Source organism: Galeopterus variegatus, unplaced genomic scaffold (assembly GCF_000696425.1).
Source record: "Galeopterus variegatus unplaced genomic scaffold, G_variegatus-3.0.2 Scaffold7838, whole genome shotgun sequence".
Lineage (NCBI taxonomy): Eukaryota > Metazoa > Chordata > Mammalia > Dermoptera > Cynocephalidae > Galeopterus > Galeopterus variegatus.
Genome location: NW_007733949.1, coordinates 49858 through 75820, shown reverse-complemented (window position 1 = coordinate 75820; position 25963 = coordinate 49858). Strand labels below are relative to the sequence as shown.

The 25963-nt window shown below is 40.3% G+C and overlaps 1 protein-coding gene across 1 annotated transcript in view; it reads right to left on the bottom strand.

Moving 5' to 3' along the window:
* LIX1 (Lix1 homolog (chicken)) overlaps positions 1–25963 on the bottom strand; it is a 47350-nt gene that overhangs the window by 12479 nt on the left and 8908 nt on the right. Inside the window, exons 2-3 of the mRNA XM_008592370.1 lie at positions 16739–16902; positions 39–179 (exon numbers count right to left, since the gene is read on the bottom strand). Coding sequence (XP_008590592.1) covers positions 39–179; positions 16739–16902 — 305 coding nt within the window. The remainder of the gene's footprint in view (positions 1–38; positions 180–16738; positions 16903–25963) is intronic.

The window sequence follows — 25963 nt, the reverse complement described above, 5'->3', positions numbered from 1 at the left end:
AGTGCAGCCAGCTCCTCCCTTCCCTTGCGGGTACTCACACTGGTGGAGGCTACTGCTTCCTGGACACTTTCCATAATGAATTCCTTGGTGATCCTGCGAGAGGGCAGTTCATTGAAGAGGGAGTTGATTAGGGCCACTTTAGCAGCATCCCGTCTGGCCTCGGCTCTACTTAAGCAGCACTTGAGGAAGGAACGAGAAAAGGAGTCATTAAAGGATTTGCATCAATGGGTCTCTGGATATTTCTATTCATGCATTTACTGTCTGCACCTATTCTTTCATACCCATCACAGATTTCCTTTCAGCTCTAGAGCACATGCTAATGTCTTGGTTTGTCTTCAATTACTTTTTGTCCTATTTCACAGTCATTGAATGTCTGCTGTGTATCAGAGGCTTTGCATACTCTGTTAATAAGTAATAACAAAAGGAATAATGGCTACTATTATGTGCTAGCCGATTTACATTCATTATTAGGGCCTTCTTCAAATCCCTATATCAGAGAAAACAACATAAGTAAAGAAGAAAAATAGGGAAACTAGACACCCGGGTAGTTCAAAAAGTTCAAAGAAAAATAGAATGAAAAGATAATATGAGTCTTTCCATGAACTTTTTGGAGACCCCTATTACTTGCAACACAATAATTAGGAACACAGATTTTGGAGTCAGGCTGCTTGGGTTTAAGTCCCAGCTCTGACATTTATTAGCCATAAGACCTTGAGCAAGCTAATTAGTTTCTCTGTGCCTCAATTTCCTAAAATTCTATAAAATGGGAATAGTAGCAGGATTGAGGTTAAGATCGATTGGTTAATGTAGATGAAGCACTGAGAATACGTGGCACATTGTAGCCCTGCAAGAACATCCCAGTCTTAGACATCTTTTCCTCTACATTAGCATGAGGGCATTGCTGTCAATATCTATTGTTTTTGTTTTTCCAGCATTTATCCCTCACTTTTCTTCTAGTAACATTCCCTGGTTTTCTTGAAGACCACCATTTTTGCCTTGTTCTCAGTCCATGTTGTTTGGGTAGGACATATTCCACTCGGCCTTCTTGAAGTTAGGGGCCATAGGCAGCTTGTGCTTAGTAATTCATACAAAAAAATCCAGTTCTCCCAAATATTGTATAACTCTCCATCCTCCGAGCTTGGCATCCTGTGGCTCACATGGATCTACTTAACGTATCCTGATTCTTTTCTGTCCTATCTGTCTCTTTTCCTAATAGCCAACAACTCTCATTCTTCAAGCTCTGGCTTGGTGTGGATCATGGGGGTACATATAGAGAACTGAAGCCCTGTTCCCACAGTGTGATGGCCTTTCTCCTACAGGCTCCTGTGAACTCGGGGCTAACTGTCTAGGGTCCTAGACTCCAGGATTCCTTGTAGGAAACAAGTCCCAGGAAGAGAAGCCTAGGCCCAGGTGCTGGTCAATGAGTGGCCACCCACCCCTGGCTTCACTGCTCTATGGTTGTAAGACCTGGGCCACCTGAACTTTAGAAGATAATTTTCTCATTGGACAAATAGAGAGACTAGGCTTTCTGATCTCCAAGTGTCCCACTACCTAAAATACATGGTTCTCAGAATCAGTAGTGAATGGTGACTGATGGGAAAGAAGAGGAAAAGTACCAGCCAGAGATTACACTTCATTTTGCAGTTTCATAGCCACAAGGGCTCTATGCTACCAACAGGAAAAAACCAAATCCTCTAGTTCGCTTTGAGCACATTCCCACCTCCACCCCATCTGCCCTCCATTGACCATCTCTGCACTGTCTCAGGAACACCTCAAACTTACATTCTGTGTCCTCCAGAGACCTGCCTCTCCTCCCCATCTCTGCAAACCCAATTTGAGTCCCTGAAGTCAGGTTCTAAGTCCCCTGCAATTTCTCCTCAAAACCTCCCAGAACAGTAGCAACTATATATTGTAATGATCATATACGTGCCTGTAGATCACTTCTTCCTCACCCCTCTCTCAACCTCCAGACCTGGGAGAGGCCCCTTGTGTACTTCTTGAGCATTCTCCACAGTGGCTAGGCCAGGGCCAGCGCTTGGAGATACTCATACACGGTTAGTGCATGGATGAAGTAATTAAGACTTCTGGAACGGTAAGAACATAACACCAAGGAGAACGCAAAAAACATCTGCCAGTAGCCTAACAAAGCAGAACAATTAAAGGCAGGAGGAGCTACTTAAACTTTCAACAAAGAGTAATTTCCCATATAGCTTTTAAATGGAGGATGGAGCTAACGTTCTATAATGTACATGGAAAGTAGTTTGGGATTTTTCTCCTTGATGTTGAATGACAAGCAAGAAGTCTTTGGGGTAGCTTAAGGCTACAAGGCCATTCAAAGTTTATTATTATTTTTATTGAAACAATTGATTATACATATCTGTGGGGTACAATGGTGCATTCAAGGTTTTGACCTCTTCCAAGTTTTAGGCCACAGGTATAAACTAGAGGGGGTCTGGGCAAATAGATTGGCTTTGTATTATGGGCTTGGCTGGAGATTTACCATACAGTGAGTTCTGAGCCATCAGTTCTTCACTGAAGCTCAGGTGCCACTTCTTCCAGGAAGCTTTCCCTGACCACTCCCAAGCCTAAGCTGGGAGGACCACTGTCCAAGAGAAGCACTGAACACACTGCAGTGTAATTATTTGCTGGAGCTCTGCCCCCCTGATCCTCATCCCCAGGCTGTGAGATCCCTAAGGGCAGAGTCTGTGACTTAATCATCTTTGTGTCCCCTGCCCCTGTAACATAGTTTGCTGATTGAAACTTAGAAAGAAGTCATGAAAGTACTGGACATAATGTTCAAGAAATTCTCTTAAGAAAGATATATATTTCTTATTCTAAAAAAAAAAAAGTCCCATTTCAATGTACCCTGTATAGTATGAATAACCCAGTAATATAAAAATATATTAATACCTGAGTTTTGGAGGGGATAATTGGCCGTTATATTCAGACACTCTGAGATGACCATTTTTGCCTGAGTGTAGGATATGTTTATTACTCTTTGAAAAATTAGTTCCCCATTAAAAAGCCTAGTTTTTGCAAGTATTAACTAATACCTGTAGGAGCAGCTCATTTTAATAGGGATTTGGCTTTACAAAAATCTATAATAGAGCTGTTGGGGGTTTAGAATTTAGAGAATTAGATTCAGATTCAGGCACTCTTAAGAAACAACTTCTGTCTAAATGATAGCAATTTAAACCATCTTTCAGAGAGAGAGAGAGAGAGAGAGAGAGAGAGAGAGAGAGAGAGAGAGAGAGACCTAGTAAACACTTCTTAGATAAAAGAAACTATCTATCTTAAATAAGACCAGCTAAGTACTAGATCAAAGGCACCACATACATTTACAACCAAATGGAATTGCTTGGGAGATCAAAGTGCAGCAGGGCTGAGAGAACAGAAAGAGCCTTTACCACGAAAGCATGAGAAAGGACTATAGAGACTTAACCAATTCCAAGATTTTAAAGTAGACACATGTCTTTACTTATTTTATTGTTTCGATGTATAGAATCTTTGCTTAAAATGGGGGAGAAAGTGTACCAATTAATAAGTACATAAAATAAAATAAATTCTGAGCCATCAAAGTGCTTTCCTTGCTATTGTTTTTTGTGTTTCTCAAAGACTTTAAAATGTCTATAATGTTAACCAGCCGCTTTCTTCAAAATTCTGGAACTACAAATCCAAGCCAGTAAGAACTGCATATTTTTCTTTAGGGATCTTTTAATGGGCCCTTTCAACCCATATGAACCTGTACTTGGGCAAGAAATTTAGCCAAATAGCAATCTACTTGGTGTGTCCAAATCAGAGTGTGGCTGCTGCTGTGAGCACAGGCACTGTTAGAGTTACCATCAAACAGTGGGAAACACTGTAAGAATATAAAATATGGTAACTGACAGGACGTTTTATTGATGTGTACAAACCAGTCGTCAAAGACATCAGTTGGGGAGTAAGTGAAGTATGATGTTATTTCAAAGCAACTTCCTGCTAGAATTAGACTTCCCAGGTTGTATAGTTTATTCTTGCTGTTTTTTAGCCAGACCCCAATCATAAATACAGATTTGTAAACTGTGTCTTATCTGCTGACAATTTTAACATGTTAATATAGAGAGACAACTTCTGTCCTTTGCACTTTGTGAAAGTGCAGTGCTGGAAAATTTAATGTGTAGTCAATATTTTACTAAAGTCAGCTGTGGATTTCTTAGGCATGTGGCACCACATGCTTTCCAAGTGGCTAGCAGACCCCACTCAGACGTTTATCTTGATGCTCAGATGACTTTCATTTGCTGGTAGATTATAAACCACGATAATCATTTCAAAGCCTCCTGGCTCTAATCTAAAATTAAAGCAAAAAAATTAAGAGCAACTGTAGCATTGCTCAGGAAAGCTATTTAAAGGCAGTGGTAGCCATCCTGCAAGATGCCTCCAGTGGTCCCTGCCTCTGCATTCACACCCTTGTGTAGTCCTCTCCCACACTGCACCAGGATTGGTCTGTGTAACCAACAGAATATGGCAGAAGTGACGGCATATCACTTCTGATATTAGGTTATGAAAGACACCATGCTTCCTATTTGCCTTGGTCCTATTTGCCTTCTCTCTTGAACCACTTGCTTGGGGAAAAGTCAATTGCCATGTTGTGATTAGTCCTACACATGGCAGGCAGCTAAAGCCTTCTGCCAACAGCCAACTGAGCAAGATTGAAAGCTGACCCTACAGACTTGATCAAGCCTTCAGATGACTGCAGCTCCGGCTGACAGCTTAACTGCAGCTTCCTTCCAGGAGACCCTGAGCCAGAACCATCCAACTAAGCTGCTTCCAGTTTCCCAGTCCTCAGAAAATATGTGAGACAATAAATGTTTGTTAAGTTTTGAGGCACTTTGTTGTGCAGCAATAGACAACAAATACAAAGGCTTTGCTCACAGCAGGTAATTAAGAATTCTCTCAGCACACCCTTGAGGGAGAGCTCAATGCCAGTAATCCTCACTGCTGACACTGTGTGCTTTCCACTTTATGTTCATCATCACATTTCATTATTACAGCAATCCTATGAGGTTGGTTTTGTTATTATGCTTATTTTGCAGGTGAGGATCAGAGGCTTAAAGAGGTTATGGTATCCCAAAGTCATGCAACTTAAAAAGTGAACAAAACAAGATTCACCCCCAAGTCTGTCTGACTTGGGAATTCAGGTTTTTAACCACTGTGCTACTTTGCTCTTCACAGAAATAGTAACCCACTTTGGACATATAGAGAAAAAATGTAATTTGGGTAAGGTCACATAGCATTCCCTAAATCAGTATAGTACTTTAGACAAAGCTCCAGCTTCGATATTTTATGGATTATTTTGACAGAAGACTCGAAGAGTGTTCCCTCTCATCCTTGCATGACAAATTTAACTTCATTTAGAAGAAAAGGCCGAGGAGGATGCAGTGGCAATAACTGTGCTCACTGAGTAGGGGAATGTGCTGATAATTACCTTAATACCCTCCTCCTTCCTATCATCCTCCTTTTGATGCTTTCCTATAGGGGGAAGGAAAATGGAGATAGAAAAGCCAGCTATGACTAGACCAGAGATCAAATGTCATCTCCTGTAGGAAGCATCTTTCTGGATGGAAGTGCCCTCTTGATTAATTATGGGGCTAAGAGATTTTTCCATTCTACCACATAGGGTTACACAACAATTTTAAGAAGTGTTTGGTAACTCTTTAAGAACAAAAGTCATTTAAATTAACCTTCCCCAGCTCTACTGGATTAGAAATTTCCCCCAAGACCAGCTCATTCTGGACTTGTATTTTATTTTGGAGTTTTAAGCCACCAGGAGCCCACAGACTACACTATAATGATCACCACCAAGCCTAGGCCAGGACCCTGGACCAATAGTACAAAAGCTTTAGTATTTATAGTAAGATCACCAAGGAACTTGCTCAATGCATATTCCTGGGCCCCAACCTGACCTACTGAATCAGAATATCTTCAGGTGGATCATGGCAGGAGATGTGCATTTTGATAAACTCTCCAGGCGATTCTGAAGCAGGCAGACCCAGGATTACTCAGGGGAATGTTGCTGGAGCCTCTGTCCCTGCCATGTCTCATTTCTAACTGGCAGGGGCAGAACCAGGTTTTGTGGGGCCTGAAGCTTACATAATTTGGGTAATTTTGTTTAAGAAAAACAATATGAAATTACAAATAAAGAAAGTTAGCATTGTGACTTGCAAGGAGCCTGTGCAGAAACTTCATTGGCTTCATGGTAAATCCATCTCTGCTAACATCAAAAATGCTAATTTCTCACTAGAGAAGCTGCTTCTACCCAAAAGTCAAGGAAAGCAGCATTCAGGTTTAAAAAAAATATCCTTATGATAGTTCTTCTAAAATTAGGCCCTTAGGAAGTACACATACACTGCTAACCTAAGTGAGGTCTCAGTTTTACTTTTCTGCTCAGCAGTTTTTATGTCTTCCATGATAATTTTCCAATGTGTCATACTATGCAATGTCAAGATCAAACCAAAATTAACTTGTGGGCCAGTAGGCTGTCCTGAAATAAAACAGTGATTAGTCAATTATGTAGGATGGACAGAAGTTCTTAAATTAATTGAAATAAAATTTTGATAGTCATATACATGTTATAAACAGAAATGCCTAATAAGAAATTAGTTTTATTGTTAATTATTTATGAGCTACTTTAAAACTATATATAGGTGTGTTACTGTTTATGGAAACACCTTCCAGCTCAGCTGACACTATTTACTTTTTTTTTCCTTTCTGCGGCTGGCTGGTACAAGGATCCCAACCAGTGACCTTTATGTTATAAAGCTGTGATCTAACCACCTAAGCTAACCAGCCAGCTCCTTAGCTGGCACAATTTAGACTCTGAACAGTAACTTCACTGGTAGCCCTCATTTGATTAATAATTTTTTTCCATGCTTTGTATTAGAAAATAGGCAGGATACATGTGTTGCGTTGTTTTTACATCTGAAGATTTTTCTGTACACATATCCCAACTACAGTGCTTTCTTCAGGAAAGCATGTGGAAAGAAATCAATATAAGTAACTTCTCCCCATCTTAAACAAACAACAGACTTTCTAGAATTATTCATACATGTGTTTTAAGGACATGTTTTAAAGGTCTGCAGATCCAAAGTGTGTAAAACCGAGTTGGGCACACTTTTACGTGGTGCCTACCAGTGGTTACCAAGGAGTAGAAACATTGTCTACAAGGAGCAAGATATCCTTATAATGTAATAGCAAATAGCAACTGTGTAATGTAATGTAATAGCAAACGTGACAACTTGTGTCTACATGTGAACTCAAGCTGAAGATGCCATCCTCCCTGGGGTCAAGGGCAGGTCAGTGTTATTTAGGTGCATTCACTCAATAGCACATCGTACCCAAGGGCACTTTGCAGGTGGCAAAACCAAATAAACTGATTCTGTGAGAGGTGAGAATTCTTGCCCAAATCCGTTAGGCTGTTAGTCTGTCATTCAAGCAGTTGGGAAGGTTTTGCTTTTGCAACTTGGCGTCTGAGTCTCAGCAAGGGACTTGCAGAGTTTGTGTGCACCGCCTGCCAGCTCTGGTCAGTGTCACCAACACCTCAGTTTCATCCTGACAGCAAGACTTCAGCACAAAGAATGCCACAAACCAGCCCCTTCTGCTAATGGTCCCCTTTTCAGTTTTTCAAGACCTTAACTGCCCTGGCCAAAACATGAACATTTGCATATGTTCCAATTTATCTAATTGTGGCTATATTTGCACTTTTTCCCCCTTCCAGATGGTGGTGTGAAAAAGGGCCACTGCTGAAAATCAGTCACCCAAGTTAATATTGTGTCTCCGTAAGTCAGGCTGGCTGTGAATATGTTGGGAACAATTTAGAGCTCTGTGTGTGCTGGGAATGAGGGTCTTAGCTAGGGATGGGGGAGGGAACTGGCCTGGGAGTCCAATTTTCACAGAAAACTCACCAGTTCCTGTCAACTGAAAGAAACGTTTCATGCACATGGTGGGTCAGAATGTTATTTTTATAATATAAACCACCTGGCCTCTTCCTCATTTACTTCTGCTGCAAATGCTATTCTACACATACCTAGACCAAAATCCCTGGTAACTATTACAAACCCATGTTGTGCTTTGCTTCTTCAGGTTTTTTTCTTTTTCTTTTTTCAAGTTCAGGTGAAGACAAGATGAGTTGATCAGGGCTCAAAATTTTGGTTTACTTTTACAGTTACTTTGCTGTAAAAGGACTTGGCTCTGATTGCATGAGAGAGAGGGGAGCGAGTTAGAGAGAAATGGAGTCAGAATTTCTTACTCAGCAACTCAGTAGACAGTGAATGTCTTCCTAAAGTTATGAACTAGGGACTGGGAGACTCCTGTGCAGATAGTCCAAAGTCTTTATTTACCATGAGGCCTTTCCTAAGCATTCCTTTAACTACACTCTAACTTCTAGCTGGAAGTCAAGCAACTCTATTCACTTTGCTTAATAAAAAAAGAAACGGTTAAAGTTAGGGAAGGAGGCTGGGGAATAAATAAAGGGTCTCATTAAAACAATACGCACTCCCAATTTCATGGACAAGTCATTAAGTTTTGATAATTAGCTGACATATGACTTTCAAATGGGAAGGGGTATAACTAACTTTTCTATCTTTGGGTCTCATTAGTTATAAAATAGGATGCTTTCCTGTGGAGATTTCCACCAGGAAATGCCTCTTTTAGAAGTTATGTCGGACAGCACGTAGTGCATCTGAGGCGAGGTACACAAATCTAGAGGCAGAAGAGAGGTCATGGACGATTTCAAATAGAAAGACTTGGCATTAAAACAGCATTAGTGCAGGGCAATAGTTTTAATTTTATGACAGGAACTAAATCTCTATTTGGGGTATGGAATGCTAAGGCCAGGCCTTATATAATAATCAGCAATAAGACCACTACAATTCCGTTCAGTCAAGTGTATGAATTAATCAAATTTTCTCTTAGTCATTCTCTCCTGGGAAAAATCTAACTTAATAAACTTAGTTTATTGTGTTTTAAATGTATCTTTAATTCCCTGGACTTTGAGAAGACTCAATAATGCACCTAAGTATAAAACATGTGTTTTTATGTCTGATAATACAGGCAAAGTGTGCTTACTGATTTAAGTAACCAAAACAAAACAAAATTAAACACTCCTGTCCTTTTAGATAGTATGTTTCTTGGAAAAGTAGTTTTTCTAGGTATCTTCGCAGGCAGTGGCTTTGGTTTGAAAACCAGAGTGACATAAAAATAAAAGATCATTAAAGGGATTCACTGTCTTTTAGAGACAGAGCTTTGCCAGTAGCTCATCTCCTCTTGGTGTCCCAACTCATGTCTCCCTACTGTGCAGCCCATTTACACAACACCAAACATGGGTTACAAATGAAAAAAAAAAGACAATTAACAGTTTGCCTTGGGAAATACTAAATGCCTCAACTTCATGTGGTGCCTGACATTATGCAACTAGCCTAAGTACTGGACCCCAGTGTTTAACACCTATATATATTTTCTGTGAAGCAATGTGAACAACAACAAAGCACTTAAGTGAAAAAGATGTAATACTCCAATGAATAAGGGTCTCACACTTCAAACAGATCAAGTTATTACATCAATGTTTTAGCCAAAAGGCACGTTTTTAATTCAATCATAATTTGTGCACATAAATAATTGCGTACCCTAGTACTGTACTCAAGGGAATGTTTGGTTTTCACTCAAAATAAGAATGAAATTCATTAACCCAAGTCACTCCGGCAGACTATAAATGGAAGACTACATCACTGGCTCAAAAAGAAAACTTGAATCACAAATCTTTTAAATCAAAATTATAAAATAAAATACTCAAGTTGTCCTTTTGGATTTGGAAGCAAAAACAGCTGCTGCAACAATTGAATGCTTTCCTTCTGAGTTCATCAAGAGGGGGCCAGACGAGGATCTGATGGTCCTTGTATGGCTCTTATTGTAAAAAGTGGAAATTACTGCAAGTCTTCATGGTGATGATATATGGCTCAGGAAGGATTAACTGCCTAGACAAAAATGGCATAAGGAAAATATGTCCAAAATGCATAAATTTCTACTTAATGCCTGTAATATTAGAAGATGTTTTCTTTTATAAAAGATGCAAGAAATACTAATGTGTTTCAATACAACTTTCTGAAAAGAAATTTTTGTCAATAGATGATTTATCGTTTAGAAATTCAAAAATAAAATCATACTTTCACTTCTCTTTTTTTTTTTATACTGTAGCAGTTTATGAAGGCAGGGTCTAAAGGCAGGGTTACAGCTTCTTTCTCTGTGTGTTTTGTGGGTTGTGGTGTCAGAATTAACTGAAAATTCTTTAATTAGTCTTCGTGGACACAAGCCTCACATTTACTTCAGTGGGAGGTTTCTTTGCATAAAAACCAGTGGTTTGTGTCCATCAGAGCCTTTGACTGGATTGCTTTCCTTTAATTAATCAGAAAACTAGAATTTGGTCTGAATACCACTTTTCTAAAGAATGAATGAGTATAATCTCTCACAGCTTTCATGAAACTGCCTGAAACCAGAGGGATTAGTCCTTCAATCCAGTCCCATACTCCACTTGAAGTATTTTCAATTATTTGGCACCACTGGAGGTGACGTCCACGGCTCAGTAAGAAGGCTACTGCTGGTATAATGGTTTCTCCATGCTTCAGCACATGGTCTTGGCATTAATAATACATTGTGAAATGATTTGCAATGCACAGGGGTGACATTTGATTACATGAAAGGCATTGTAGGAATGAGCATGTAGGCTCTTATAGGCCAACTGCTAGCAAAAACATGGTGAAATGTTATATGGTGAAAATAGCATTTAAGATGGTTTCTGAACTGACAAAGAAAAGTACAAGAACATTGCTTTAGGAGAAATTTTCTTTCTTTTTTTTCCTGGTTTTCCTTTTTCAAATCATATTTTGAAGGGCTAAATGGGTGAAGGAGCCAGATTTGGCAGCCAACCACCCAAACACATTTTCAAAATATATTTGATTCAGGAAATTCTGGATCTTTTAAAGCAAGGATGTTAACAATCCTCCTGAGAACCTTAAAATACGATGATTTAAACACAAGGAAAAGGAGACTATGAAATGATCAGAGAAATCACCAGGAGGCCTCCCTGTTGAAGAGTTCAGCTTTTTGTTTTGTTTTCTATTTTTTAAAGACCGCAAGGAGGATGTTGAATCCACTACCTAGGGGAAGTCCTATCATTTTGGGTCAAAATTTATGAGATGATAGGGAAATTCATAATTCTCAAGGTAGCAAAAACAAAAACAAGAACACTAGAATTTCTTAGACTCATATCCTGTAGATCCATTCATTGATATGCCAAATATGTTCTAATCTAGATAGATTATAATGATCATGTTTATTACATATGAACAAACATAATGAATGCCTGTGTGTGAGTATCGCTAAATCTTGTCATTCACTGGTCATGAGAGTCGGGTGGGGAAAAAGTTACTGTGCATAAATTAAATGCAGAGAGAATTAGAAGATCTTTTTAATCAAGACTTTTAAATTCATCCATTTTCAAAACTTTAATTACAGATATAAACAAAATAATATCAGCTGATTTTACTGATACTGACTTTTTTTTCCCTAGCCCACTACCTTGTAGCGTTAGGTGAAATATCTTAGCTGACCATTGATTATATGGAAAAACATTAACTTCATTTATTCTTGGGATTCATTCATTTGGCTATTCATTCAACAAAATTTATTAGACACTTACTATATGCAAAAAATTGTGCTTAGAGTCATGGGGGACATAAAGCTTCCAACCTTGTCCCTGAGGAACTTAACATTTTATTACAGAGACAGAACATGCACATAAGTAACTTTAACAGAGGGTAGAAAACATTAAGCACTAGTACAGAAACAGAGATAACTGCTTTGGGAAATCAGAGGAGGTAGAGATTTCTAGCAGGGAGATTCAGAGAGCTTTCATGGAGAATGTGACATTTGAGTGGAGTCTTGGGAGATGGGCAGGGTTTAGACATGAGCAGGAGGTGACAGTAGGTCACAGTGTGAGTATGGGAGTGGTTAAAGGCTGTCAAGACATGGATGAGGAATAGTCAGGTTGAAGCAATAGGTGTCAGAAGATGGATTCAGGGACATAAAGCTGGAAGGAAAAGTTGGGTCAGTTGTAGAATCTTTACAATGAAGTAAGGAATTTAGACTTTAATAAGAAGGTTATAGGGAGCCACCGAAGCCTTTTAAAAAAACTTTATTTTGAAATAATTTTATAGTTATAGAAGAGTTGCAAAGATAATACAGAGAACCCAAAAAGTAGTCCATATCATTTGATGTTGTTTTAACATAATAACTTACGTGGTATTCTTATACCAACCACACTTCTAGGATTGCATCTCCTCATGCTTAGTGTGGCATATATATTGGTTTTTTTCTTAATCAGAAATGCCAAAGATTTGTCTTTCTTACTTATCTTTTCAAAGAAACAATTTTTTATTTTCTTAACCAAGTTTGCCAGTTTTTGCTCCATTTCACCAGCTCCCCTGAAGTTCCCCTAAAGCTACATTCACATTGAATCTAATTTAAAAAACAGATTCATGTACAAATGTGGTATCAAAAAAGTCCTTTGATCCACCTTTTAAACAGATTACTGTCCCTAGTCCCACACAGCCCCAGAGCTATGAGATTCTTTTGTCATGATCCTGCTTGGAATATGGTGGTCATTTCAATCTGAAAACTTGTACTTTTCTTTAACTCAAAGAAAACTACTTCTGTTATTTACTTTCCCCTTCTATTTCCTTTGTCTCTTTCTAGAACTCTTATTAGATCAATGTTCACCTCCAGCATTTATCCCCATATCTCTTGTATTGTCTTCTTTCATCTCTTTGTCTCTTTGCTCTAAATTCTAAAAGATTCACTTTATTATTATTTTTATTTTTATACTTTGTCAACCTTTACTAATGTGGCTGTCATCTATGTCCATTCATTTACTTGCTCCTTATTTATTATTTATATTGTTCTAATTTGGCAATTGTATTTTAACTTTCTGATTCCCTGCTTGTTCCTTTTTTCATAGCTGTTTTGGGGATGAATATCTTCTCAAAACTTTCTAAGGCTATTCATTGTAATACTCTCGTATATTTAGTGCTGCTTCAATTCTTCCATTCTTTTGTTTGCTTGCCCTGGCCTTTTCTCTTATACTTTCAGTTTTCCTTAAACGCCTGATGATCTTTAGTTTGTTGACACTCACGGACAAAGAAGTATATTAGTTTAGGTGGCTGGGAAGACCTTCCCCTGCAATTGAGTAGGTCTGTTTCCCTAGGAGGTCTCTTCTGAGTGGGAGGGCTGAAGGGATGAGAGGGCAGGGTGTGTGAACTGGCAGACTTCACTTTAGAATGCTCGACAGTGGACCTGCAGGCACGCATGGCGTGGGGAACCTCTTCGTCAATTGCTGCCTTTCCTCTCCCTTCCCTACCCCTCATCCCTGTCTTTGGTGTCTGGGGTTACATCAAGCTCTGTTCCGAGGCTTCTAGGCCCACATTCAAGTTATCCTCATCAGGTAACTCACTTTCATTCACCAGAGGTCAAAATCCACTGCTGTGGGAGCGCACTGGGAGTGCTGAGGCTGCGGGTTCAGATCCTATATAACGATGGCTCGTGCGCTCACTGGCTGAGCGCAGTGCGGGCGACACCAAGCCAAGGGTTGCGATCCCCTTACTGGTCAAAAAAAAAAAAAAAAAAAATCCACTGCTGACTACTGCTCAGGGTAGGGGAAGGCAACAGCTCAATGGATGGATGAGTCAGAAGTTTTAAAAGCAGTTCTTTAATTAGCCTTAAAATTACCCCTGGACCCCCTTCTGCTCTTTGCATTTGTCATCTGGTCCTGGACTTTCTCTAACTCTTCTTCACTTTCATGGTGTATTTCTCTTGTACATGTATAGGCCATGGTATTTTTTTCACCTAATAATTTGATTCCACTTGCATCTCCCAGAATTGCCTCAAAATTCATCACTTCCAATGACACCCTTTCTAGTTGCCCAGCACTCTTGTAAATTTACTTATTTGAAAACATGTCTTTAACATTTGAAGGCATTTTAGACTAGAAAAGAGGTTGAGGAATGTGCTAAGTCTACTATCTTGATTCAATCTTGAGGGGGTTTCTTTTGTGATATTTTACATTCTAAGAGAAGTTTATCTTACTGATTCTGGCTCATCTTTGCAGGCTGAGAACTGTTTGAATATTGTGGCTCAGTCTTAGTTTAATTATGGCTTAGATGTCTAGAAGACACCAATGGCAATTAGACCAGAACCTGCTTTCTCTCCAACTCCCCACTGGACAATAGGCAAGGTGGTTCTATTTTCCCAAGCAGTGGTGACCACAAGAGTAGGAAGGAATCCTTTAAATCCCTATTGAATCATCCCAGAAAGTAGGGAAGGATTAAAAAAATTCTTATTGAAGGATACTGCCTCTATTTCTGAGCCCAAATTTACTCTCCAATCCTCTGTTATCTGACTTGTATCCCATTCTCTGCACTGAAATTACTCTTCTGAAGGCTATTGAGATCTTACATTCATCATGGTCAATAGGAACATCTCACTGGACCTCTGTACTGTGGCTGACCCCTGTTCACTGTATCCTCAATCTCGAGATGTCACATCTCTTGATTTCCATAAATTCCCTCTTCCGGATCTTTGTCTCTTTCTGGCTCATCCTCAGGCTTTTTAGAGAAATCTTTTTCCATTTACTTCTGCCCCCTACCCCCCGCCAAAAACATTACTAAGATCACTCCTTGAATTTCTTCCCTCACCACACATTCTCACTCAGCAGTGGTACCTGCGGCCATAACCTCAGCTCAGAAATTCAGAAATCCAACCCATCTCTCTCCCTCAAGCTTCAGTTTTTTGGCCGATTGCATTTCTCTGCCTGGAAGCTTCCAGACACTGCACACTGACTCTGTCCTCACCTTGCACATACTGGCTGCTCCTCCTGTGTTGCCCACCCAGTGGCAGAGGCCAGAGCAGAGGTATCAACCTAGCTCCTGTACCTAATGAAGTCCTCTCACCTTTACCTGCTGAATGTACTGTGTATGCAACTCATCTCCAGGGCACTCATCTCTCTCTCCCTATCAGCCCCTTGGCCTTTAACATCATTTAGATCTAAAGCATCTTCATGCTATTGCAGAGTAATCTTTCTGAAACATGAGAATATATCACTCTCCTGTTCAGAATCCTTCAGGAATTCTGATTTTAGATAAAATAAAAGCTGTACTCCTTTGCAAGGCATGAAGGTCTCTTACAGTTTGATGTGAGTGCCTGATAGTCCTCTCCCCCAGTTCACTGCCACACACACCGACAGATGTGCTCCCATATTCTGAAAAAGCTTGTGGTTTCCTCTTGCTCCTTGCCCTTGCACACACCATTCCCTATGCCGAGAATGTCATCTCCCCTTTGATGACTGGACAAGACACCCTCAACTGCACGTCTCAGTTCATGTTTGCATTCCCTGTGAATCCTTCTTTGATTTCTCCTGGGCAGCATAGGTTTGAGGGTCTGTTTATTAAATTATGTTCTTCCCTCACTCCACAAAGGATTTGAGACAATGTAAAACAGATACACTGGGTAACAGGATAAAATAAATGAGAGGCGTTAAGTTCAAAGTGGAAGTAAAGGTAGAAATATAAATAATACTAGGTACAAGGGTAATTTTAAGAATTATATGACATAAAATTCTGTAGAACTACACTACAAAGAGATACACTGAAAATTTTCCTCTGGGCTTCTTAGTTGTCAAGCCTAAGAGACAAACGTGGTTGCTTAGAAGTTTCACAGTGTCCATAAGCTATAAAGCATGGTTGCCAGTTACTGAAAATTGAGAGATAGTTTACTGCGTTAAAGTGGTACTTCTAAAGAGGATTGCTAAATTTAGAAGTTCCTTTCCTTGTGCTTTCATGGACGCTCACACATAACTCTATGTAATTATCGTAACCTTTTTTGTACATTGATTTCCCCAGGGTATGGACCATACCCTCAGTACTTGGCCCATTGCTTGTATTTCCTAGTTACTCAGCGAGTATTTGTTACACACACTGGATAACCAGATGTTGATGCTTAATGTAGGCAAATGTTTTTTATGTGAGTAGGTATACAACTAGAAATGTATCATTATTTACACCCCATCATAAACACAAAGATTGAACCAATTGGAAGAGTCTTTACAATAATTGTAAAAACAATACTTGGGATACCTGCTATATACCAGATACCATGCTAAACACATTGTGTACATATTTCAAATGACTTCCAACCAACTCCCTGGAAGTTAAGTTTGCCAAGGTATACAGGTAGTCAGAGGCAGACCTTGGGCCTAGCATAGATGCCTGAACCCAACCCTATGATTTTCAACCCTTTGCTGTTGGTTCATGCTTTGGCATATAGTAGATTGATTAACATTTGATTACAAAACTTATGAAAGTGGAGACTTTTTACAGATGGGAGGGCCCTGAGAGAAGAAAGGACAGCAGCTATCTGCAAATAAAATGATGTGCTATAAAGTTAGTTTTTCATAAGAAATATCAGGGCGCTTCTTAATATAAAACACTTCCATTTTTAGAAGTTGAAACATCTGACCAATTTTTCAGTATATATAATAGAATATGATACAATTCGTTCTCTATATCTGACAGAACTTGCAATGTTACCATTTTACACAAGGGTTTACTCTATTTTAACCTAATTAACTTTCACTGACAAATTGGTGGTTGCTTCTCACCTGAAAGTTGCCAAAACAGCTTCCCCCCGGAAGGGTCACGTAACTCACAAAGGGAGGTCCAGGAGCTGGCAGCGACTCATAGACAACCACACCTTCACCTGGGAATGCAGCCCTCTGCTGCTGCTTGCCTTCCCAAAATTCCTGTAGCATCGACACAACATTCACTGAAAAAGAGAAGTAACATCATCAGTTATTAAGGATGGACATATTCTGGCAAAAAGAAAATTTTATCTGTGGGCTGTATTCTGTAACACAGAAGTTCCAGTTCAAGCAGAGCAGAGTACATGTATGGTGGGAGTGATTTCAGCTGTGAAAATATACTTTATTTAAATATATTTAAAATATATTAAAATATACAATTTTCATGCGAATGTGTATATTTCATAATGACTAAGACTCAAGTGGTTTTGGTACCCTAATTCTAACAATGTTGAGGTGTAACAAATTTACTTCATAAATTAATTTTTAATACCAAATTTCAAAAATCTCATTTTTTCTGCTTTGCACATTTGCCTTAATAGACTTTATACAGAGCTGTGATTATCTATGGTCCTAGCTTCCATTTCTCATAGACTCTTAAACCTGCAATGGGAAAGGCAAATCGAGACATAAAGATGTAAGCAATGTAATTTTAATGGGGACTCACTTATTATAAGATTTAAGAGGAGAAATTCAGAAAGAAGAAAACTCTTTCCTGCTCCCTCCACCCCAGTCTAAAGGAGAATGAAAGGCAATTGTGGAATAAGCAGAAGGCTGGAAAAACATGGAGACCTTGTTAAGGTCAAGGTCTGATAGATGACTTCAGAAAACACACTAATGGCTAGAGCCATGTGTTTTAAATTAAATGACCTGTGCTAGCCTGCAGAAGTTCCAGATCAAATTAGGTTGGTTTGTTTATCCTGTACTGCAAATTGAATTGTGGAAATTAACAAGGATAATAGAATTATAGAGTCAAAAGTGACCTCATGGGTCATGTAGGCAAAGCTCTGCCTAGTGCAGGAATTCCTTGCCAGCACTCCTCACAGCTGCCCATCTGGCCTGTACCTGAACATGTGGAAGGACCTGGTACTTGGCACATCTTGAGGAAGCCTGTTTCAGCTGTTAATGGTTCTGTGAAAAGATCCTTTTGGGGAGTGAGCAGAAATCTACTTTCTTGTAAAGTTTACACAGGGGGTCTACTTCTCATTCTTGGAGCTTCATGGAAGTTTACCTCCTAATCCACATGACAGCCCACCACATATTTGAAGGCAGTGTAGGACATCTGTAGTTCTTATCTGCCTGGCATTTGCCCACTGTCTTGTGGGAACAGCACAAAGCTTTTCCATAAAGAACATGTAGTCTCCAGGAGTGGGGGATTTGGCCCAAGTCCAGTTCAGGACTTTTGTTGGAACTATTAGACATTCCTTTTTTCACTAGGATTGCTGGAGGCATGGGAGGTAAGCATGGCACTGTCAGATGGCTAGCTGAGAAGAAAGTCAACACAGAGAATGGTAGAGGCAAGAGATGGAGAAAGAAAGACTAAATTCTGATGACAGAGTCTGAGCCTCTGGTTCCAGCTGTGCCCAAATCTGGCATCCTTGTTCAGACTTTGAGTTATCTCAACCAAATCATTTTGGTTTTTCCCTAAGTCATTCTGAACTGGCATCTCTCACTTGCATATGAAAGTATATTAACACAGACAGCTCTCGTGTTTCCTCAAGTTCTAGATTAAATAGTTTTTCTAAACATTCTTTGCGTAACACAGTGTCTATGCTCTTTGCTATTATCCTGAATACATTCTTAGATGTGCTTCAAAGTAGTGGTCATTGATATTTTTAAGGGAGTCAGGAGTGTCACAGAGTTTGATCTCAAGGCAGAAACAGTGCACAACCACTTTCTAAGCTGTTTACTAGAGCACTGGACTCCTGTACTTCCTTCCTAGGTCACCAATCAGCTTCATGAAATGTAGTTTAGGCAAATTCTGGAGACTTGTAAGGAATCAGATACTTGTGTATATTAAAAATCTACAGTGGTTAGTATTTAAGAAGTGTTTGGGGAAAGAAATTGGGAAAATGGAATACTATCAGAGGGGATAATTGAATTAACCAATAAAATACATATTGAAGTGGCCAAATTGAGAGATTTTTAATTCATTCAAAAATATTTGAAATAACATATTCTGCCCGTTGATGTAACTCAAAATGGAATTACAACTTTTATTTTCTAAACTGCATTTTTGCCCCCATCCCCCTCTCTCCCACTTCTGAGAAGTCGAGGATTTGGCTGGCTCATTTATATCTCCACTTGCAGTTGATCTGCAGAATTCAGTAGAGATATCTTGAGGATTGAATCCTGAAATTAAAGCCAGTGGCCTGTTGCTCTGCTAGTTAACAAGGACCATTAGCCTCCTATTTTGTTAGTTTATTGTTGAATAATGATGTTCAGCTGAGAACTGCGTTAGGAAGTTGAGGAGTCATGATTATTTAGGTGAAATGAACAAAAGAATTTTGACACATAATCCTAATTGGATTAAAGAGCTTGAAGTATACACTAAGTAAGATTTCTGAATGAATAAAAGCAGCCGTTTCCAACTTTTTCGTTCTGTAACCTTGAAAGATTTCTTTGATGGTTCTACAGATGTCATCACCACTAAAGAGTGCAACATATATACACGCACACACATAATCCATCTTTCTATCTCTATCTCCTCTTGTCGGCTGGAAAACGAGATGAATGAAGTGCAGAGGAAAGAAGGCCAGCTTGCTGTTTGGAATTCCAAAAATTGGTATATATCAGAGAATTCTCTATTTGTGAAACACACACTTCTTTATTGTTTTGAGGTAGCATCAACAAGGTTTATGGACAATTTAAAAGGAAATATGAGCACAGGGTCAAGTACTACTGGAGAAAACCACCGAACTTTGAGGTTAGGTCTCATTACACAGTTTTGTCTCTAGGTGTAGCTTCCATCTTCAGTGTCCAGCCAATGATCTTGTCTTCCACGTTACAGAATAAGCCTGAGCTACTATGTATGCAATATCCATCCCTACATGTAGGGACCCATCTGCACAGGTGCCCAGCTCCACCTTATTTCTACAGTCTCAGATGAATTTGTGCTGCTTCTCCTGGGCATTGCTCTCTTAGTCACTCCCTCGACCTATCTTTATGTGTTTCTTCTTTACTCATTCCTTCCCAGCAGACTAAGTATGCTTAAGACAATGAATGAACAAATAAATGAATCAATCAATCAATCACTTAAATGAAACACTCAGCCTTGGGGCTATTTATGGCTACTAGTTATTAAAATTTTCCCATTATTGCCAAACTGCTGAATGTATATTCTATATTGACTTTCTGTTTCCATGTCTTCCATTCATTTTTAGTCCACCACAATCTGGCTTTTCTCTACCTTATTCTAATGAAACTACTCTGACAAATATCACCAATTTGTAGTTTTCAGTCTTTATTTATGTAACTTACATTTGACACAGCTGGTCAATTTCTTCTGCAAACTCTCCTCTTCCTAGCCTTTCCTGATGATATTTCTTCCCCATTCTGTTTCTCTCTTTCTGATCATTTCTCCTCAGTCTGTTTGGTGGATTTCTCTTCCTCTCCTCACTCCTCATGTTGGTTTGCATGAGAATCTTGTCTTCTTTTGCTTCACTCTCTACTATTGACCTTGAATGACAGAACCTATCTCCATGACTCCATCTACCATAATATTTACCAATAGGTCCCAAACTCTTCTATAACTCTAACTTTGTTAACAGGCACATCCATTCAGATGTTACACAAACTCAACATATTCCCAAACTCAACTCATTTTCCATTCCATAAACTTTTCTCTTCCTCCTGAATTACTTGGAAAGTGATGTTGTCATCTACTCAAGTCACCTAAATAAAAAGTTGAACTTCAACTTCATTTCCTCTTTCCATATCTAATAAATGCCCAAGTTTTGTCAATTCCATATCCTTGATGTCTTTCATAGGCTTCGCTTTCTCTCAGTCCATACTGCCATTGCTGCTCTGGCTCAGACTCATGTCTCAACAACTGCTGAATAGCACCATACCCGCCTGACTCCAATCATACTCCCCTCCACCCATCCTCTTACTGTTTCCAGGGCAATCTTTCTGAATTTCACAGCTGATCAAATCACTCACATCTTAAAATTCTTCTGTGTATCCCTCATTACCTCCTGGGCAAGGCCTAGAAGACCCTATGTCTTGCTCCTCTCTCTCATTCTAAAATTCTCTCCCCAGGATGGCCAGTTAGCTAGATCGGTTAGAGTGTGGCCTTGTAACACCAAGGTCAAGGGTTCCATTCCCCATACTGGCCAGCTACCATAAAAAATAAATAAATAAAATTCTTTCCTCAAGTTCATCCTCCAGGCTCTTCACACTCCCATTCTGCTTACACTACAGGCAAGCCCCGGCCGTCCATGTACCCTTCTGATATGCCCTGTTTTCCACTGTCCATTTTCTTCTTGGATGGTACCTACTAATTTTTCAGGATTCATCTCCAGTATCAGCTTCTCAAAAACAAAAACAAAACAAAAACAATGTAATCTCTAAACCTTTGCTAATGAAAGCACAGTCCCTCAAGAAACATCATAGATATTACTTGGAGACTTGTTGAAAATGTAGGATCTCAGGCCCCTCCTCAGGCCTACTGCACCAGAATCTCTCTTTTTTTCATTATATAAATTTATAGCATACAGAGTGACTATCAGTATTTGTGTATAGTATATGATGATCAAATCAGTATTATTAGCATGTTTATCATTACAATCATAATTATTCTTTGTGTCCCTTATCCAATTACTCCCTAACCCCCCTCCCCACCAGAATCTTCATTTTAACAAGATTCTAAAACAATCTAATGTACATTCAAGTTTGAGAAGCCCTGGGCAGGAAGAGGTGGTTACTCCAATTTCCCTTATCATGTACCTATTATATGCTATGTGCTGTGTATTTTCTCACTCAATCCTTGAAATACCCCCTTGAAATAGGTAACATCATCCAGTTTATATATGAGCAATAAAATAAGCTCAAGGTAAAAATCACATAGCTACTTGGTTTTGGAACTGGGATTTTTAATCTTGTTCTGTCATAGTTTATGTTTTTTGCTCATCCTGAAATACTCCCTAATATGATGGAACTTAAGTTGTCTTCATGTCTGTCTACTTCTACTAGAGATGCTGGTCTTTGGAAGAATTATTATTTTTAATATTATTTTCCTCACAATGCCTAAATAATAAATGTTAGTTGAATATGTGAATGTCATCAAAGGTAGAGCAGATGTGCTGTATTTGTGAGGCTGGCAGTAGGGAAGGCATAGAAGGCCTCCCACAAGAATTACTGCACCTACCTTTTCCCATGGGCCATTTGTCTGACATTTGTTCTTGACAACGTCAAGTAAAGCAAAAGCCAATATTTGTACTTTTTCCTAAAGTGATAGGACAGGTATCCAGCTGGGAACTATTATACTGCATGATCAGTCTGTGTGCATGTGAGCAGACATCTTCATGATCAATCTTCAGCCAATACTTTGTTCTGGTTTAAAGAAATGGTGTAAATACCCACCTACCACGTGGCTTGGAAGGGGCTGTGACTGAGCCTCCCCTTCTTTCAAGGAAAGATGGAGGGACCTCAAGAGGAACAAGAAATGACAAAAGACTCCTGAGAAGCTTGGAGCAGGCTTCCCAGGCAGAGGGGCATGAGCAAAAGGAAAGGTCGGATCTCTGCCTGATTGTGGCCCCCCACTCTGGGTCAGGAAGCTATCATCTAGAACACATTATTTTTGGCTCTGCATTGTTTCTCCCAAAGTCTATTAAAATTCTTTTTGAAGTTTCTACTCTCTTGCAATGGACACTAAAAGAGAAAGGGCTTTATCCACAGCCAGGACAGTATAAATTGGTCATCCAGTGAATCTGGAGCCTAGACATGAGGGTGTTAGTGAATCCTCAGCTGGAGGCCTGGAGATCTGGAGAAAGCAATGTTGTCACTGTGGGTGATGCTGGAGTCCGGACAAGTGGAGCAGCTCTTCAGGTTCAGAGTTTAACTCTCACAAGTCATCTTTTGGTTTTGCTTTTGTCAAGGTAGCTGATGTTTAACTGATAAAATTACTATAAAGAAACAATACCAAATGGCTGAGGCTGGCAGTGTGGGAGGAAGTAGAATGAGAGAGAATTGTTGGAGAGATCCTGGGAACAATAGCATGAAATATAGTTTCTTTTTGTGACTTTTATCAGCTTATAACGTCTGAGAATAAAGAAAGCAATTTACTTTTGAATGTAGATCAAACTTCTTAATCCATTCCACTGCCCCAAATGGCTTTTTCGGACAGAAGTGATAGACCCCTTCAGCAGTTTTGAATATTTTGTGTATCAGTAACAAGACAACTTACTAGGTAGTTTATAGACGTCCGTGTGGCTACTTTCTTCTTCACTGTGTTTTGAAATTTGAACATGACAGAATTTTCAGAGTAGTAATTAAATCCCCAAGCAAGTATCTAGGAAGTAAGGTTTTCATTTTCCCCTTCCTCAAGCTTCCTTTTTTATTATAAAGTTCAACATCGAGGCTTTCCCAGTTAACTGATGAAGACATCCAAAAATGTGGAACACCTTGGCTATCCAACCTTTGACCATCTCCAGCAGAAATCCCTGAACACGTGGTGCTTATTTGCTATCTGCGCCTTCGTTTAATTTCTCCCTCCTACCTTGAGTGTTGTTTCTGCCCAGCCCCTCCCCTCCTTCCATCCAATTTACTCCCACACTTCAGAGGAAACACCACCTCCTTCATCACGCCTTACTCACTGGTTGCAGCCCATGTGCATCTCCTTTTCTGAGCTCTTATTCCATTAGCGACTCTGTGTTTTAGCACTTAATCTCCTATAAACTATGCTAATAAAATGGATGTGGTGCTCCTGGCTAAATTTATCAAGTCAGACTTGGCTGAGCTTCCTTCTGGCTAGAGGAATGAAACGCCATGTGGTAACACTTCATCTTATACAGTACAGGTCTGTTATTTAACTCACAGCAGACTGGGATTCTACAGGGCAAGAACTCAGGTTTGTTCTTCTCTGTACCCTCCTTGGTATCCAGCACTGGGCGATTGACCCAGAAGCAGTCATTGAATTCATTCGCAACCTAAGAGAAAACTCTACATCTTCTGAACAGTTTTAGTGCAATTGAATGTGTAGGAGGTACATGAAGTCACTTCAATTCATGGGGAGGTCAGGACTTCCTTCTGGAATTGAACGTTTCATGTCTGGACCACTGTGGTGTCACACAGTATGAGTGTGATGGTGGCAACCATGCCCCAGCTGGAGGTAGCAGAGCAGGTGCAGAAAGATGAAGCCTGGTCAGAGTGGACAGGAGATTGCTGGCAGCTTGCTCACTTGGGTTGTACCTTCACAATAACTAGGGCTTAGGAAAACAATAAGGGAGATGGTGAGTCTGTTTGGTTTGCTTGCCACCTCTAACCAATTTATGTTGATTGCCTGGCTCACTCTGTTGAAAAGGATTTGAAAATAGTTTCTGGGATCAGTGGAACAGAACACATAATTAACCAGCAATGTGGCACTGATGTGATCTATGTGTTGACTCTGACCTTGATGGTATGAAGTAATCAGGAAGTTCAAAACAGTTCTCTGCCCACAGAGATTTACAATCTGACTGGAGAAATAATACATTCATCATATAATTAGTGAACAACATATTAAAGTGCTAAATTGTAGAACAGGGATGATGTTAAAATTTAAAGCTTAAAAATCTATGGCACAGTTAAATTAAATCAGCGCAAAGGGAAAGTAGATGAATGTGGGCTGAAAGAGTCAGGAAAAATCTGCATAGGAGGAGAGCCTAAGCCGAGCCCTCCTCAGAGGAATGAGGATTAGACAGGTGTAAAGCTAGGCTAATGTCGGAATCCTGCTAACGTTGCCAATTGTAAAGCTCTTTTACCTGCCGACTGGGCCAATTGTCGAGCTAGGGCTGCTGGGTCTGGAGCTCACAGACCCCTCAAGCCTGTTCACAGACTGGGTCACAAACCCTTCACATGCCAGGCTGGGTCACCAGACCCCTCACACGCCAGGCTGGGTCACCAGACCCCTCACACGCCAGGCTGGGTCACCAGACCCCTCACACGCCAGGCTGGGTCACCAGACCCCTCACACGCCAGGCTGGGTCACCAGACCCCTCACACGCCAGGCTGGGTCACCAGACCCCTCACACGCCAGGCTGGGTCACCAGACCCCTCACACGCCAGGCTGGGTCACCAGACCCCTCACACGCCAGGCTGGGTCACCAGACCCCTCACACGCCAGGCTGGGTCACCAGACCCTTCACATGCCAGGCTGGGTCACCAGACCCCTCACACGCCAGGCTGGGTCACCAGACCCCTCATGCGCAGGTCTATGAGCTAGGTAACGGGCAAACAGACCCTTGGAAGCTGGAAAGCATGGCCCTGCGGGAGCAGCGTCCACCCGAGGCAGATTGCAGCCAAACCGAAGCATGCATGCATACCAACTCCACCCACACACATACAATTTGTTTACTGAACCACCCCCAACCAGTCCTTAGGCAAGGGGAGCCTGATTAAATTATTCTATTTTCCCAACAGACAGGGATGGGGGAAGGGAAAGAAACTGTGTTCTCAAAGGACTGAGGGTGGCAAGTGTCAAAAAGAGTAAGAGAAATAATTACACCTCTGCTGAGGAATTGTGTAAGGGAGTGATAGGAAAGGGTGTGTTAGGAAGGGGATGTGATTCGACAAGAGACAGGGTAAAGGGACTTGGCTTCTTTTAATAATTGGAAGTGAACCCCTTCATCCTGGTGCCCCAGCTTTACTTGAGTGGGAGAGAAAGGCAGGAACACAGAGTTCTATGTCCTTGGTCCTGGCCTAAGGTGCTGTGCTACCTCTGGTGCCTCCATCCTTGAAGAGGTGGAGTCATGAGGAAGAGCCCAGACACTCAGAGAGAATGTGTGGTTGCTCTTGTGCATCTGGGTGAGCCCAAGGCAGAACATTTCTCTGGGAGGAGCCTGAGCAGAAAAATCCATGAGAAATGGGTAGGAAAGAAAGTAAGCAAAAGACTGCTCCATCCATACCCTGGAAGAATCAGGAAGCCCCTCAGAAGGACATCAATAACTGGACACCCAGAGGGCTCTTATCCTCACAGTTTGTCATGTATATATAATATTGTATTTTCATTTTCACGGACTGGACATGATGGAGATACTGATAGGGCAC